Here is a 13,248-nt window from a genome sequence, read left to right on the forward strand (position 1 = left end):
CCCAAATCCCCCCCATGACCCCAAATCCCCCCATGACCCCAAATCCCCCCCATGACCCCAAATCCCCCCATGACCCCAAATCCCCCCATGACCCCATACCCCCCCATGACCCCATAACCCCCATGACCCCATAAGCCCCCCACACCCTCCCATGACCCCATATCCCCCCCACACCCCCCCATGACCCCATATCCCCCCTGACCCCATAACCACCCCCCCCTCACCCCATTTCCCCCCCCCCCAGGTGCCCCCGGCCCATCCCCCCCCCCGGCTGCCCCCTGGCTCGCCCCCCCCCCAGCGACCCCCCCCCCCGGGGGCTTGTGGGGTCCCCCCTGTGCCCCACGGCGGCCCGGGGGGGGCTTATGGGGTCGAGCCCCCCGCCCTAGGGGGCTGCGAGGTGAGCGGGGACCCATAGGGGGCATGGGGGGGGTTGGGGGGGCAATAGGGGCGGGGGGGGCAATGGGGTGGGATATAGGGGCAATAGGGGCAAGGGGGGGCAATGGGGAAGGATATGGGGGCAATAGGATCAAGGGGGGCAATGGGGTGGGATATAGGGGCAATAGGGGCAAGGGGGGGAATGGGGAAGGATATAGGGGCAATAGGGGCAAGATGGGGGGCAATAGGGACAAGGGGGGCAATGGGGTGGGATATAGGGGCAATAGGGTCAAGGGGGGGGCAATGGGGTAGGATATGGGGCAATAGGGTCAAGGGGGGGAATGGGGAAGGATATAGGGGCAATAGGGTCAAGGGCGGGCAATGGGGAAGGATATAGGGGCAATAGGGGCAAGGGGGGCAATGGGGAAGGATATAGGGGCAATAGGGTCAAGGGCGGGCAATGGGGAAGGATATAGGGGCAATAGGGGCAAGGGGGGCAATGGGGAAGGATATAGGGGCAATAGGGTCAAGGGGGGGCAATGGGGCAAGATATAGGGGCAGTGGGGTAATATGGGGGCAATAGGGACAAGGGGGGCAATGGGGTGGGATATAGGGGCAATAGGGTCAAGGGGGGGAATGGGGAAGGATATAGGGGCAATAGGGGCAAGGGGGGGAAATGGGGTGGGATATAGGGGCAATAGGGGCAAGGGCGGGCAATGGGGAAGGATATGGGGGCAATAGGGTCAAGGGGGGCAATGGGGTAGGATATGGGGCAATAGGGTCAAGGGGGGGAATGGGGAAGGATATAGGGGCAATAGGGGCAAGATGGGGGGCAATAGGGACAAGGGGGGCAATGGGGTGGGATATAGGGGCAATAGGGACAAGGGGGGGAAATGGGGCAAGATATAGGGGCAGTGGGGTAATGTGGGGGCAATAGGGTCAAGGGGGGCAATAGGGCAGGATATGGGGCAATAGGGGAAAGATGGGGGGCAATAGGGGCAAGGGGGGGCAGTGGGGTGGAATATAGGGGCAATGGGGCAATAGGGGCAAGATGGGGGGCAATAGGGCCAGATATGGGGGCAGTAGGGGCAAGGTGCAGGGCAATAGGGTCAAGGGAGGCAATGGGGCAGAATATAGGGGCAATAGGGCAAGGGGTGGCAATAGGGGCAAGATGGGGGCTAATAGGGTCAAGGGGGGGGCAATAGGGGTAAGATGGGTGCAATGGGGGCAAGAAGGGCTATGGGGGTGTCAATGGGGAAATGGGAGGGGCAATAGGATCAGTGGGGGGGTAATAGGGTCAGTGGGGGGGTATGGGGTCAATGGGAGGAGTATGGGGGCAGTAGAGGGCCAGTAAGTCAATGGGGGGAGTAATAGGGTCAATAAGGGGTATGGGGGCAATAGGGGGGCAGTAGGGTCAATGGGGGGGGTGGTAGGGTCAACAGGAGGGTAACAGGGTCAATGGGGAGGTATGGGGGCAATAGGGGGGCAATAGGGTCAATGGGGGCATAATAGGGTCAATGGGAGGGTAGTAGAGTCAGTGGGAGGGTATGGGGGCAATATGGGGGCAATAGGGTCAATGGGGGCATAATGGGATAAATGGGAGGGTAATAGGGTCAATGGGAGTGTAAGGGGGCAATACGGGGCAATAGGGTCAATGGGGGGGTAATAGGGTCAACGGGGGCATAATAGGGTCAATGGGGCGGTATGGGAGCAATGAGGGAGTATGGGGGCAATAGGGGGGCAGTAGGGTCAACGGGGGGGTAACAGGGTCAACGAGGGGGTAATAGGGTCAATGGGGGGGTGTGGGGGCAATAGGGTCAATGGGGGCATAATAGGGTCAACGGGGGGGTAATAGGGTCAATGGGGAAGTAATAGGCTCAATGGGGCAAGACAAGGGGCAATAGGGCCAATAAACCTTCCCCCCCCCCCAGGCTGCCGCCCCCTTCGTTCCCCCCGGCCCCCCCTGGGCCCTCCCGCCGCCGCCGGGGGGTGACATCGGGGTTGTCCCGGGCGGGTCGATCCCAATCCCCGACCCCGATCCCGAACCGGACCCCGGGGAGCTGGCGGCCGCCCGGGCGGCGCTGCGGGCCCTGGACCCCCGGGAGCTGCTGCGGCAGGACGAGGAGGGCGACACGTGAGGAGGGGGCGCGGGGGGGTAATAGGGTCAGTGGGGTGGGGGGGGGAATGGGGTCAGTGGGGTGGTGGGGGCAATGGGGCCAATGGGGGGGCAACGGTGGCAATGGAGGGCCAATGGGGTTGATGGGGGGTCAACGGGGGCAAGTGGGAGAGCGGGGGGGTAATGGGGTCAGTGAGGGGGGGCAATGGGGTCGGTGGGGGCAGTTGGGGCTCAATGGGGGCAATGGGGGGTAATAGGGTCAATGGGGGGGGCAATAGGGTCAATGGGGGGCAATAGGGTCAATGGGGGGGCAATAGGGTCAATGGGGGGCAATAGTGTCAATGGGGGGGCAATAGGGTCAATGAGAGCAATGAGGGGGGCAATAGGGTAAATGAAGGGCCAAGGGGGGCAATGGGGGGGCAATGGGGGCACCGAAGGGTACAATAGGGTCAATGGGGGCAATAGGGTCAATGGGGGCAATAGGGTCAATGAGGGCAATGAGGGGGGCAATAGGGTAAATGAAGGGCCAAGGGGGGCAATAAGGTCAATGAAGGGCCAAGGGGGCAATCGAGGGGCAATAGGGTCAATGGGGGGGCAATAGGATCAATGGGGGGCAATAGGGTCAATGGGGGGCAATAGGGTCAATGGGGGGACAATAGGATCAATTGGGAGTCAATAGGGTCAATGGGGGGCAATAGGGTCAATGGGGGGCAATAAGGTCAATGGGGGGGCAATAGGGTCAACTGGGAGTCAATAGGGTCAATGGGGGGGCAATAGGGTCAATGGGGGGGCAATAGGGTCAATGGGGGGCGATAGGGTCAATGGGGGGCAATAGGATCAATGGGGGGCAATAGGGTCAACTGGGAAGTCAATAGGGTCAATGGGGGGCAATAGGGTCAACGGGGTGACACCGGGGGATGACACCATCCCGGGTAGGTCAATGGGGCCGACAAAGGGGGAGGTGTTGCCCCCCACCCCAAAACCCCGTCCCCCCCCCAGGCTGCTGCACGTGCTGTGTGCCCGGGGGCTGCGCGCCCCCGCCCGGGCGGCCGCCGAGGTCTTCAAGGCACTGGGGCAACTGGAGCTGCGCGAGCACCGCGGGAAGGTACGGGGGAATTATGGGGTCGGGGGGGGAACGGGGCAGTAATGGGGTCGGGGGGGCGGGATAATGAGGTTAGGGGGGAAACGGGGGAATAATGGGGTCGTGGGGGTGGGATAATGAGGTTATGGGGGAATAATGGGGGAATAATGGGGTCGTGGGGGTGGGATAATGAGGTTGGGGGGGAATGGGGGAATAATGGGGTCGTTGGGGGTGGGATAATGAGGTTATGGGGGGAATGGGGCAGTAATGGGGTCGTGGGGGTGGGATAATGAGGTTGGGGGGAATGGGGGAATAATGGGGTCAAGGGGGTGGGATAATGAGATTATGGGGGGAAATGGGGGAATAATGGGGTCATGGGGGTGGGATAATGAGGTTAGGGGGAAACGGGGCAGTAATGGGGTCGTTGGGGGTGGGATAATGAGGTTATGGGGTAAATGCGGCAGCAGTGGGGAGTAATGGGGAAAATGGGGAATAATGGGATGTAATGGGGTATAATGGGGTGTAATGGGGAATAATGGGATGTAATGGGGAATAATGGGGAATAATGGGGTATAATGGGGCGTAATGGGGTGTAATGGGGAATAACGGGTTGTAATGGGGAATAATGGGGTATAATGGGGAATAACAGGGAATAATGGGGAAAAATGGAGAATAAGGGGCAATAACGGGCCATAACGGGGAATAACGGGATTAATGGGGCACAGCGGGGAGCACCCCAGTAACGGGTGCCCCCCGCTGCCCCCATAGACCCCACTGCTGGTGGCGGCGGCAGCCGCGGCCCCGGGGGTCCTCGGGGACCTCCTGGCCCTGGGCGCCGACCCCGATGCCGCCGACCACCGCGGGCGCACGGTGCTGCACCTCGCCGCCACCTACGGGCTGCCCCGCGTGCTCCAGGTAGGGACCCCAAAAACGACCCCAAAGCAATCCCGCGAGCACCCCGAAATTAGAGGCCGAGGGGCCCGGAATCCCTAAATCGTCCCCATGGGGAAGTAGGAAGCCCCAAACCAGCCCCAAACCAGCCCCAAACCAGCCCAAAAAATATCCTATGGGGATCCCGGAACCCCAAAACCACCCCACAGGGACCCCAAAATATCCCATAACCACCCTATGGGGCCACCAAAACCAACCCATGGGGACCCAGGAACCCCAAAAGCATCCCATGGGAAACCAGGAACCCCAAAACCATCCCAAAACCACCCCATGGGAACCCCAGGACCCCAAAACCATCCCAAAAACACCCCATGGGAACCCCTGAACCCCAAAACCATCCCATGGGAACCCCAAAACCACCCCATGGGATCCAGGAACTCCAAAACCACCCCATGGGGACCCCAAAACCACCCCATGGGAACCCCAGGACCCCAAAACCATCCCATGGGAAACCAGGAACCCCAAAACCATCCCAAAACCACCCCATGGGAACCCCAGGACCCCAAAACCATCCCATGGGAACCCCAAAACCACCCCATGGGATTCAGGAACCCCAAAAACACCCCCATGAGAATCCCAGGACCCCAAAACCATCCCATGGAGACCCAAGAATCCCCAAACCAGCCCAAAACCACACAATGGGGACCCCAGGACCCCAAAATCATCCCATATCTACCCCCTGGGCACCCCAAAACCACACCATGGGGATCCAGGAACCCCAAAACCACCCCCATGGGAACCCCAGAACCCCAAAACCACCCCAAAACCACCCCATGGGAACCCAGGCACCCCAAAACCAACCCAAGGGGCACCCCAAAACCATCCCATGGGAACCCCAGAACCCCAAAACCACCACATGGGGACCCCAGGACCCCCAAACCATCCCATAACCATCCTATGGGGACCCCAAAACCACCCCATGGGAACCCCACAACCCCCAAACCATCCCAAAACCACCCCATGGGCACCCCAAAACCACCCCATGGGGACCCAGGAACCCCAAAACCACCCCCATGGGGACCCCAGGACCCCAAAACCACCCCAAAACCACCCCATGGGAGCCTAGGCACCCCAAAACCAACCCAAGGGGCACCCCAAAACCAACCCAAGGGGCACCCCAAAACCATCCCATGGGGACCCCAGAACCCCAAAACCACCACATGGGAACCCCAGGATCCCAAAACCATCCCATAACCATCCTAAGGGGACCCCAAAACCACCCCATGGGAACCCCACAACCCCAAAACCATCCCAAAACCACCTCATGGAGACCCCGGAACCCCAAAACCAACCCATGGGGACCCCAGAACCCCAAAACTATCCCCAAACCACCCCATGGGGCCACCAAAACCACCCCATGGGGACCCAGGCACCCCAAAACCACCCCATGGGAACCCCAGAGCCCCAAAACCATCCCAAAACCACCCCCTGGGCACCCCAAAACCACCCGATGGGGATCCAGGAACCCCAAAACCACCACATGGGAACCCCAGGATCCCAAAACCATCCCATAACCATCCTATGGGGACCCTAAAACCACCCCATGGGAACCCCACAACCCCCAAACCATCCCAAAACCACCCCATGGTGATCCCGGAACCCCAAAACCAACCCAAAGGGCACCCCAAAACCACCCCCTGGGAACCCCAGGACCCCAAAACCACCCCAAAACCACCCCATGGGAACCTAGGCACCCCAAAACCAACCCAAGGGGCACCCCAAAACCATCCCATGGGAACCCCAGAACCCCAAAACCATCCCCTGGGAACCCAGGCACCCCAAAACTGCCCCATAGGGACCTGGGTGTTTGGGGACACCCCAAAACCACCCCATGGACACCCCAGCACCCCAAAACCACCCTTTGTGGGCCAGGGCATCCCACCCCACCCTATGGGGGCACCCCAAAACCCACCCTGGGGACACCCTAAAACGCCCCCCCGGGGGTCCAGACCCCACAAAATCCCCCCAGGGGGATCCAGGGGCACCCCAAAAACCCACCCCCCTGCCCCCCCCCCAGGCTGTGATGGCGTCGGGGGTCCCGGTCAACGTGGAGGCCAGGAACTTTGAAGGTAAAATTTTGGGGGGGGGGGCAACCCCAATCCCACAGGGGGGGCGTCTTGGGGGCCCCCCAATTTATGGGGTCACGGGGAGAGGGGTCTGGTTTGGGGCATCCTTTGGGGGGGGTCCCTTGGTTGTCCCCAATTTTGGGGGGGGTCTTTGAGGGGGGGAGGGTCAGTTTTAGGGTTTGGGGGGGGGGGACAAATTTGTGGGTTTTTTTTTTGGGGGGGTCCCTATTTGGGGTGATAAAGGAAGGATTTGGGGGCCCCCATGTTTTGGGGCTTCCTTGTTTTAGGGGGGGAGAATTGGAAGTGGGGGGGGTCTCAATTTTTTTGGGGGGGGTCCCATTGGGGGCTCTTTGGGGGGAGCAACTTCAATTTGGGGGGGGGGGGGTGGAGCTCATATTAGGGCAATTCGGGGCTGTCAATGGGGTCGTCCTCAGTTTTGGGGGGAATCCCCTGATTTTTGGGGGCAGAGGTGATTGGGGGGGTCTTGTTTTTTGGGGTCCTTGCTTTTGGGGGAGGGGGGGGTCAAACTTGTGGGTGGGGGTGCTCTTCGACTTGGGGGGGGGACACAAATGGAATTTGGGGCTGTCAATGGGGTCGCCCCCACTTTGAGGGGAATCCCCTCATTTTTGGGGGCGGGGAGTGACCACCCCTTTTCGCCGCCCCCCCCCAATTAACCCCCCCAGGCCAGACCCCCCTGCACTGCGCCGTGCTGTCCCATAACGCCTCCCTGCGTGGCGGGGGGGGGGTCTCCGGGGGTCCCCCCCCCCCAACCCCGACCCCCCAGGAGCGGCTCCTCTGCGTCGAGCTCCTGCTGCGGATGGGGGCCGACTGCGGCAGCCAGGTATGGGATTTTTTTTGGGGGGGGGGACACCCCCTTTTTGGGGCACCCATGGGTGACGGCCCCCCCTTGGTGTGTGTCCCCCCCCCTTATAGGACATGAAGAGCAGCCAGACCGTGCTGCACTTGGCCGTCAGGGGGGGCAACCTGGCCCTCACCCACCTCCTGCTGCGCCAGCCCGGGGTGGCCCCCCGCCTCGTTAACATGAAGGTAACGAGCTGCGGGGCCGGGGGGCGCCTATGGGGCACCTATGGGGCACCTATAGGGCACCTATGGGGCACCTATGGACCTGTAGGGCATCTATGGGGCACCTATAGGGAACCTATGGACCTGTAGGGCACCTATGGGGCACCTATGGAGCACCTATGGACCTACAGGGCATCTATGGGGTACCTGTGGGGCACCTATAGGGCATCTATGGGACACCCATGGACCTACAGGGCACCTATGGGGCACCTATGGACCTGTAGGGCATCTATGGGCACCTATGGGGCTCCTACAGGGCACCTATGGGACACCTGTGGGGCACCTATGGACCCATAGGGCATCTATGGGGTGTCTATGGGGCACCTATGGTCCTATAGGACATTTATGGGCACCTATAGGGCACCTATGGGGCATCTATGGACCTGTAGGGCATCTATGGGGCACCTATGGGACACCTATGGACCTACAGGGCATCTATGGGGTACCTCTGGGATATCTATGGGCACCTATGGGGCATCTAAGGGGCACCTATGGACCCGTAGGGCATCTATGGGATACCTATGGGTCACCTATAGGGCACCTATAGGGCACCTATGGATCTGTAGGGCATCTGTGGGGTACTTGTGGGGCACCTATAGGGCACCAATGGGCACCTATGGATTTATAGGATATCTATGGGGTGTCTATGGGGCACCTATGGACCTATAGGACATTTATGGGCACCTATGGGGCACCTATAGGGCACCTATGGGGCACCTATGGACCTGTAGAACATCTATGGGATACCTATGGGGCACCTATAGGGCACCTATGGGCACCTATGGACCTGTAGGGTACCTATGGAGCATCTAAGGGGCACCTATGGACCTATAGGACATCTATGGGCACCTATAGGGAACCTATGGACCTGTAAGGTATCTATGGGGTGTCTATGGGGCACCTATGGGGTACCTATGGGGCACCTATGGACCTGTAGGTGATCTATGGGCACCTATGGGGCACCTATAGGGCATTTATGGGGCACCTATGGACCTATAGGGTATCTATGGGGTGTCTACAGGGCACCTATGGACTTATAGGACATTTATGGGCAGCAATGGGGCACCTATAGGGCATCTATGGACCTGTAGGGCATCTATGGGGCACCCATTGACCTATAGGGCAGCTCTGGGTACCTATGGGGCATCTATAGGGTGTCTATGGGGCACCTATGGACCTATGGGGCATCTATGGGGCACTCACGGACCTACAGGGCAGCTATGGGTACCTATAGGGCATCTATATGGTGTCTATGGGGAACCTAAGGACCTATGGGGCATGTATGGGGCACCTATGGCGCACCTATGGGCACCTATGGACCTGTAGGATATCTATGGGGTACCTATGGGGTACCTATGGACCTATAGGACATTTATGGGCACCTATGGGGCATCTATAGGGCACCTATGGACCTACAGGGCATCTATGGGGTACCTCTGGGATATCTATGGGGCACCCATGAACCTATAGGGCAACTATGGGTACCTTTGGGGCACCTATGGGGCACCTATGAACCTATAGGGCACCTAAAGGGCACCTATGGATCTATGGGGCACCTATAGGGTGTCTGTGGGCACCTATAGCGTGTCTATAGGGCACCTAAAGGGCACCTATAGGGCACCTATGGGGCATCTATGGACCTATATAGGGCCCTATGTGGGGATTATGGAGAGTGGGGCCCTACATGGGGGCGGAGCTGTCTATGGGGTCTCCCGGAGACTTATGGGGTATGTGGGGGCCTCTGGGTGCTGGGACCTCCATGGGGGGCTCTGGGGTTCCCTATGGGTCCTATAGGTCTCTCTAGATCCCTGTGAGCGCCCGTGGGTCCCTGTGGGTACCTGATGGTGCCTATGGGGTCGCTATAGGTCCCTCGGGGTGCCCATGGCCCTTGCTGGGTCCATATGGATATCTACGGTCCCTATAGATGCCCTTGTTGGTGCCTATAGGTCCCTCTGGGTCCCTATAGGTGCCTATTGACACTACTGCTGGCACCTATGGGTCCTATAGGTCCCTCTGGGTCCCCTATAGTTGTCAGTGGGTTCCTATAGGTGCCCATGGGCCCTTCTGGGACCTGTTGGTACCTATGGGTCCTACAGGTCCCTGTAAGTCCCTACAAATTGCTACGGCTCCTATAGGTCCCTGTGGGTCCTAGGGGTGCCAAGGGGGTCTTGGAGGTCCCTGGAAGCCCCTATGGGGCGCAGGAGCACCCTAGGGGAGCCTGGAGGTCCCTATGGGACCCTATAGACCATGGAAGCCCTGTAGAGGTTCCGGACGTCCCTATAGGCCCCAGGAGCACTATAGGGGTTCTGGAGGTCCCTATGGGCCCCTATAGACCATAGGAGCACTGTAGGGGGTCTGGAGGTCCCTATGGGCCCCAGGAGCACCATGGGGGGGTTGGAGGTCCCTATGGGTCCCTATAGAGCATAGAAACCCCGTAGAGGTTCCGGTGGTCCCTATAGGTCCCAGGAGCACTATAGGGGTTCTGGAGGTCCCTAGGGGTCCCTATAGACCATATGAGCCCTGTAGGGAGTCTGGGAGTCCCTGTAGGTCTCAGGAACACCATGGGGGGGTTGGAGGTCCTTATGGGTCCCTACAGACCATAGAAGCCCCGTAGGGGTTCTGGAGGTCCCTATAGGCCCCAGGAGCACTATAGGGGTTCTGGAGGTCCCTATAGGCCCCAGGAGCAATATAGGGGCTCTGGAGGTCCCTATGGGCCCCTATAGACCGTAGGAGCACTGTAGGGGGTCTGGAGGTCCCTATGGGCCCCAGGAGCACCATGGGGGGGTTGGAGGTCCCTATGGGTCCCTATAGAGCATAGAAACCCCGTAGAGGTTCCGGTGGTCCCTATAGGTCCCAGGAGCACTATAGGGGTTCTGGAGGTCCCTAGGGGTCCCTATAGACCATATGAGCCCTGTAGGGAGTCTGGGAGTCCCTGTAGGTCTCAGGAGCACCATGGGGGGGTTGGAGGTCCTTATGGGCCCCTACAGACCATAGAAGCCCCGTAGGGGTTCTGGAGGTCCCTATAGGCCCCAGGAGCACTGTAGGGGGTCTGGAGGTCCCTATGGGCCCCAGGAGCACCATGGGGGGGTTGGAGATCCCTATGGGTCCCTATAGACCATAGAAGCCCCATAGGGGTTCTGGAGTTCCCTATTGGCCCCAGGAGCACTATAGGGGTTCTGGAGGCCCCTAGGGGTCCCTATGGGCCCCAGGGGCACCCCCAGGCTGACGTGTCCCCCCCGTGTCCCCCCCCCCAGGCCCACGGGAACACCCCCCTGCACATGGCGGCGGCGCTGCCGGGGGGGCCCAGCCAGGAGCCCCTGGTGCGGCTGCTGCTGGCCTGGGGGGCCGACCCCGGCGCCCGCAACCTGGAGCACGACCTGCCCCATGGCCTGCTGCCCCCCGGCCCCCCCGGGGACCAGGTGAGACTCGATCCCCCCCCAAGACCCAAATCTGGCTGTTTTGAACCCAAACGGCAGCACGGAAACCCCGTAAACAAGCCCAGAATTGCTAAATCCAGCTGCTGTGCCCCAAATCCTATAAATGGCCCCAGAATCCCAAAATCCAACTGCTTGGTCCCAAAATTGAGCCGCTGAACCCCATAAATGGATCCAGAGTCCCCAAATCCGGCTGCTGTGCCCCAAATCCTATAAATGGTCCCAGAATCCCCAAATCCTACTGCTTTGCCCCAAAATTGAGCCGCTGAACCCCATAAATGGACCCAGAGTCCCCAAATCCTGCTGCTGTGCCCCAAATCCTATAAATGACCCCAGAATCCCCAAATCCAACTGCTTTGCCCCAAATCCGGCTGCTTTGCACCCAAATGGCACCACTGAACCCCGTAACTGACTCCAGAATCCCCAAATCCAACTGTTGTGCCCCAAAATTACACTGCTGAACCCCCCTGAATGACCCCACAATCCCCAAATCTGGCTGCTTTGCACCCAAAACCCATAATGACCCCAAAACTGCTAAATCTAGCTGCTTTGCCCCAAAACTGAGCCACTGAATCCCATAAATGGACCCAGAGTCCCCATATCCTGCTGCGGTGCCCCAAATCCTATAAATGACCCCAGAGTCCCCAAATCTGTCTGCTTTGCCCCAAAATTGAGCTGCTGAACCCCATAAATGGACCCAGAGTCCCCAAATCCTGCTGCTGTGCCCCAAATCCTATATATGACCCCAGAATCCCCAAATCCTACTGCTTTGCCCCAGAATAGGACCACTGAACCCCCCCTGAATGACCCCAAAAGCCCCAAATCCAGCTGTTGTGTCCCAAATCCTACTGCTTTGCCCCAAAATTGCACTGCTGAACCCCATAAATGACCCCAGAATCCCCAAATCCTGCTGCTTTGCCCCAAAACTGCACCCACTCACATCCCAAATGACCCCAAAATCCCCAATTCCTGGAACTTTGTCCCCAAATCCAGCCACCACCCCCCCAAAACCTGCTGCTCTTCCCCCCCCCCCCAAACCATCCCCATACCCCAAATCCTGACTTTTCACCCCAAAACCCCTCTGCGGTGCTCCGAAGCTGAGCCTGACCCCAAATTCCTTATTTCTCACCCTAAATTTTGGCGTCCCTCCCCCAAATCGATGCGCCCCCTCCCCAATTATTTCAGGGCTCCCCCCCCCCCAGGATTTTGGGGCCAAACCCCAAAATCCCGGGGCAGCCCCGAACTATGGGGCCTCCCCTACCCCCCTCCAAAATTTTGGGGTCAATTCCCAAGATTTTGGGGTTTTGACCCCCCCTTTTTCTCCCCCCCCCCAGCTCCGCCTCCTCCTGAAGAGCCGCCGGGGGGCGCGCCGCCCCTCCCCCACCTCCTAGATGACGTCATCAGAGGGCGGGATGTGACATCATGGGGGGGGGGGGCACCCCAAAAGCCCCCCCCCACCCCCCCGCCGCCTTCGTTTTTCGTGATTTCCGTGAAATCGCCCAATTTCGGGGGGTGGGGCCCCCCACCCCCCCCATTTCCGTGAAATGAATTCCCCGAACCACATTGGTTCATTTTTTTTTTGGGGGGGGGGGACACCCAAAAAATGGGGGCACCCCCCAAATTTTTAACCCCCCCCCCAAAAAATTAGGGGCGCGGCCCCTTTAAGAAAGCCCCGGGGGAGGCGGGGCTGCTGTGTAGCCCCGCCCCCTCACAAGCTCCTCCCCCCTCCCCGCCTCGTTAAGGAGTTAATGAGGGGGAGGGGGGGGATTTTTTTTTTAGGGCCCCCCCCCCAAATTGGGGGGGGGAGCCACCAAGGGGACCCCAAATTGGGGGAGGGTGAGGGCGAGCGCGCCCAAAATCGGTGGATTTTGCCCCAAAATGGGGTGGGAGATCCCCAAACTGAGGGGGAAACTGGTTTGGACTGGGAGGGGACTGGGAAAAGGGGGGGGGGGGATGACTCCCCCCCCCCCAAAAAAAAAAAATAAAGCGTTTTGATTGGCTGGAGCAAGGAGTCTGATTTGGGGGGGGGACGACCCCAAAAAGGATCCGGGACCCCCCCCTGTAATTAATGAGACCCCCCCTAATTAACGACCCCTCCCCCAATTAACGACCCCCCCCCAATTAATCCAGCCCCCCCCCAAT

General features: G+C 59.7%; 1 protein-coding gene across 1 annotated transcript; it reads left to right on the plus strand.

Moving 5' to 3' along the window:
* Nucleotides 1-244: 244 nt before the first annotated feature.
* NFKBID (NFKB inhibitor delta) lies at nt 245-13,102 on the plus strand (the record flags this gene model as incomplete). The annotated part of the gene is made up of 9 exons (XM_084540446.1): nt 245-397; nt 2,307-2,509; nt 3,491-3,596; nt 4,341-4,487; nt 6,541-6,592; nt 7,273-7,430; nt 7,523-7,636; nt 10,927-11,091; nt 12,441-13,102. Coding segments are annotated over 9 exons (1,155 nt in total), but the record flags the coding sequence as incomplete, so codon positions are not given.
* Nucleotides 13,103-13,248: the final 146 nt, after the last annotated feature.

This window comes from Aythya ferina (genome assembly GCF_964211825.1).
Source record: "Aythya ferina genome assembly, contig: HAP1_SCAFFOLD_704, whole genome shotgun sequence".
Lineage (NCBI taxonomy): Eukaryota > Metazoa > Chordata > Aves > Anseriformes > Anatidae > Aythya > Aythya ferina.